Source organism: Semicossyphus pulcher, unplaced genomic scaffold (genome assembly GCF_022749685.1).
Source record: "Semicossyphus pulcher isolate SPU_LCO1_2020_fin unplaced genomic scaffold, fSemPul1.0.p SCAF_5, whole genome shotgun sequence".
NCBI lineage: Eukaryota > Metazoa > Chordata > Actinopteri > Labriformes > Labridae > Semicossyphus > Semicossyphus pulcher.
The window spans coordinates 3,321,046-3,324,206 of NW_027211726.1; the positions used below are offsets into that span (position 1 = coordinate 3,321,046).

At 41.1% G+C, this 3,161-nt stretch overlaps 1 gene segment (V, D, J or C); it reads left to right on the top strand.

Moving 5' to 3' along the window:
• Positions 1-734: 734 nt before the first annotated feature.
• LOC138608639 (Ig kappa-b4 chain C region-like) lies at positions 735-2,713 on the top strand. The segment is given in 3 exon segments: positions 735-753; positions 1,496-1,573; positions 2,388-2,713. Coding segments are annotated over 3 exon segments (423 nt in total).
• The last annotated feature ends 448 nt before the right edge of the window (positions 2,714-3,161 follow it).

The following is a 3,161-nucleotide window of genomic DNA, read 5'->3' on the forward strand; positions in this document are numbered from 1 at the left end:
GTGTGTGTGTGTGTGTGTGTGTGTGTGTCCTCAGTGAAGTGTATCAGTCTCTGCAGTAGCTTCCAGCTGCAGCAGTCAGTTCAGTTTCTGTTCAGTCTGACTGAGGGAGGTTTTTGTACGACGCTTTTTCACTGTGTGAACACATACTGACTGTTGATGTTGTGAACACTCTGACAGTAGTAAACTGCTGCATCTTCAGCCTGGACTCCACTGATGGTCAGAGTGAAGTCAGAGTTTGATCCACTGCCTGTAAAACGACCTGGAATCCCTGATGCTCGACTGCTAGTAATATAAATGAGCAGTTTAGGAGTTCCTCCATCTTTCTGTTGGTACCAGTGTAAGGCATGGTAAGTAGGGTTGCTGCCCCAACTAACAACATTCTGACTGGTCCTACATGTGATCCTGACGGAGCCTCCCACAGCAGAGCTCACTGCTGCAGGCTGAGTCACTGTGACCTGGCCTCTGGACTCTGAGGATACAGAGACAAACACATAAAGCAGCGTCATGGTTTTGTCGGCTTCATTTCAGAGGGACGGATGTTCATAGAGGAGAGGAGTTTGATTCTCTGGACTTTACCTGTGAAGCAGCAGCAGAGGAGAGTCCAGATGAGGACGGAGGTCAAAGTCATGTTTTTGATGAGGAGGATTTCTGTGGCTTCTGTTGTCATGAAGGACAGCTGTCAGTCATCCAGTGTTCAACTGTCAGGACTATAAAGTCTCCCAGAGCACTGGAGCATGGTGCTGCTGATGCAAAGTGGCTCTCTATGGAAATGCTCTGACCCACTCCAACAGGGACTTTTATTACCCTGATGATGCTGTTTAATAATGGATCAATCAATGAATCTGACTATTGATTAAACATCTTTTAACACCAATCCAATCTGATTTTAGGTTCATGCTTCTGGACAAATTGATGGAGAAAAAATGTCTTTGGTTCTAACAAATTAAACACTACAGAAACAAAATAGTTCCAACATTAAAACATGATCAATAAAAACATGCTGTCTTAAACTTTGTAGCATTGTATTATTGTCAGTTTTGATTGAATGTGTAAAAATCTTGCACACAGAGACTCATTTTGGTGAGTTTGTTTGTGTCAAAGTCAGAGAGCCGTGTCTCTCTACAGTGAGAGGTTTTTGTACGGCGGCTCAATGAGTTTGTATCACTGTGGGACACGTTCGGTGGAGGAACCAGACTGGAGTTTGGAAGTAAGTCAAATATTTACACTTGAAATGATTTCAGGAGCTTCTTTTCTTTATTGTTTCTTTCTATTCAAACTGGAGGACAAAAGTTTCCTTTCACTTTTTAATTGAATGTTTTTACAGGGATATAGACACAATTCAGCCCAGCAATAGAAATACAAAAAATCATTGTAATGGAAAATATAAAGCTGGGTTAATTATAGTTTCTCACTTTCATTGTAAAATTGCATCTTGGTAGTTTGAAAGTTTAGTTCAGTGTGTCAAAGTCAGAGAGCCGTGTCTCTCTACAGTGAGAGGTTTTTGTACGGCGGCTCAATGAGTTTGTATCACTGTGGTGGACTTTTGGTGGAGGAACCAGACTGCATGTTGGAAGTAAGTTTCTGCACAAATACTAAATCTAATGTGTAAAGTAATGTTTCAATTCAGTTTGTTCATGTTTGATGCAGAAAATATTTCTTTTTTAAATGTGACACTTTAACTATGAATGTTTTTATTTGTCCTCCTTTACCATGGAGGTTCACTCAGGACAGTTCACTAAACAGTTCTTTACAAATTAGTGTCAGACTGAAAGTTCAACTTGAAGCTTGAAGTGCAGAAAATATAAAACCTGTTTTTCAAATGTTTTGTCAATATTACATTTCATTTTACAAATCAATGATAACCGTTTGGACATGAATTAAGTGTCATTGATTGAAGTCAAATGAACGATGTAAAGATAAATCATTCCATTTAAAAATGAACACTATCTCAGATATTTTCAAAAACTGTTTGACATTTTGAAAATCTATTGACCTGTTTGATTAGGATGGTCATTTGATTGTTACTTCATATTTTCACTTTGCTTCTGTTTTGACTCAAAAGTTTATAATACTGTTTGTTAACGCTTGTTATAATTATGCAGAAGAAGTTTTAAAATCAGGCCAAATTTCATATTTCAATTCAAGCTTAGTTCTGTGTATTTCAGGTCATTCTGTGTGATGATTGTCTCTGTGCTGATGTGCATGAGAGGCTTCTTAAAGGGAAGTGAAACAATGTGTGAGTGAGTGACTGATGGAGCAGAAAAAACATCTGACAGAAACTCCTTAATGCACAAAATCAACTCTCACACAGTAAAGGTGTCCAAGTGTCTGCTGTTTGATTGACAGCTGTGTGCTCCCTGTCCTCTAACCTGATTGGTGTCTCCTAGGTGATGTCCGTCCCACCCTGACGGTGCTGCCCCCCTCCAGTGAGGAGCTGGATCAGGGGAAGGCCACGCTCATGTGCCTGGCCAACAAGGGCTTCCCCTCAGACTGGAGTCTGGCCTGGAAGGTGGACGGCGGCAGCAGCAGCAGCTGGGAGGACAGCAGCAGCCCCGCGGTGCTGGAGAAGGACGGCCGCTACAGCTGGAGCAGCACCCTGAGGCTCACTGCAGACCAGTGGAGGAAGGTGGGCTCTGTGACCTGTGAGGCCTCCCAGGGCTCCCAGACTCCTCTCTCAGAGACTCTGAGGAGAGACCAGTGTTCCCAGTACTGATCTGACTCACTGGGACTCTGCTCCTGGTTTTCCTCTGCTCCTGCTCTCAGTCCGACCCCCTGTCTCTTAAACTCTTTTTCTCTCTGTTTCAACATGAACGTGTTTCTGCTTGTGTTAATGGTTTCACCATTTCAAACAATAAAGATTTGATCATGTATATTCTAACAGTGAATTGTCCTGAGACTTTCTTTCTTTGATACAGACTGTATCATTAAAGATAAGATTAGATAAGATACACTTTATTGATCAGCTCAAAGTAAAGGACAGGGTAAAACAAGTGATGGATAAAAGAGGCAAGACAAAAAGACAATAAAATACAATAATATAAAAATAATCATAAATATATACACTATGTACACCTTTCACTTATTGTGGATGGTTACGTTTTTGTGCAAAAAAACTGCACCAAAAACACACACGGTGTGTATCATGGTGATATGGTTGATGA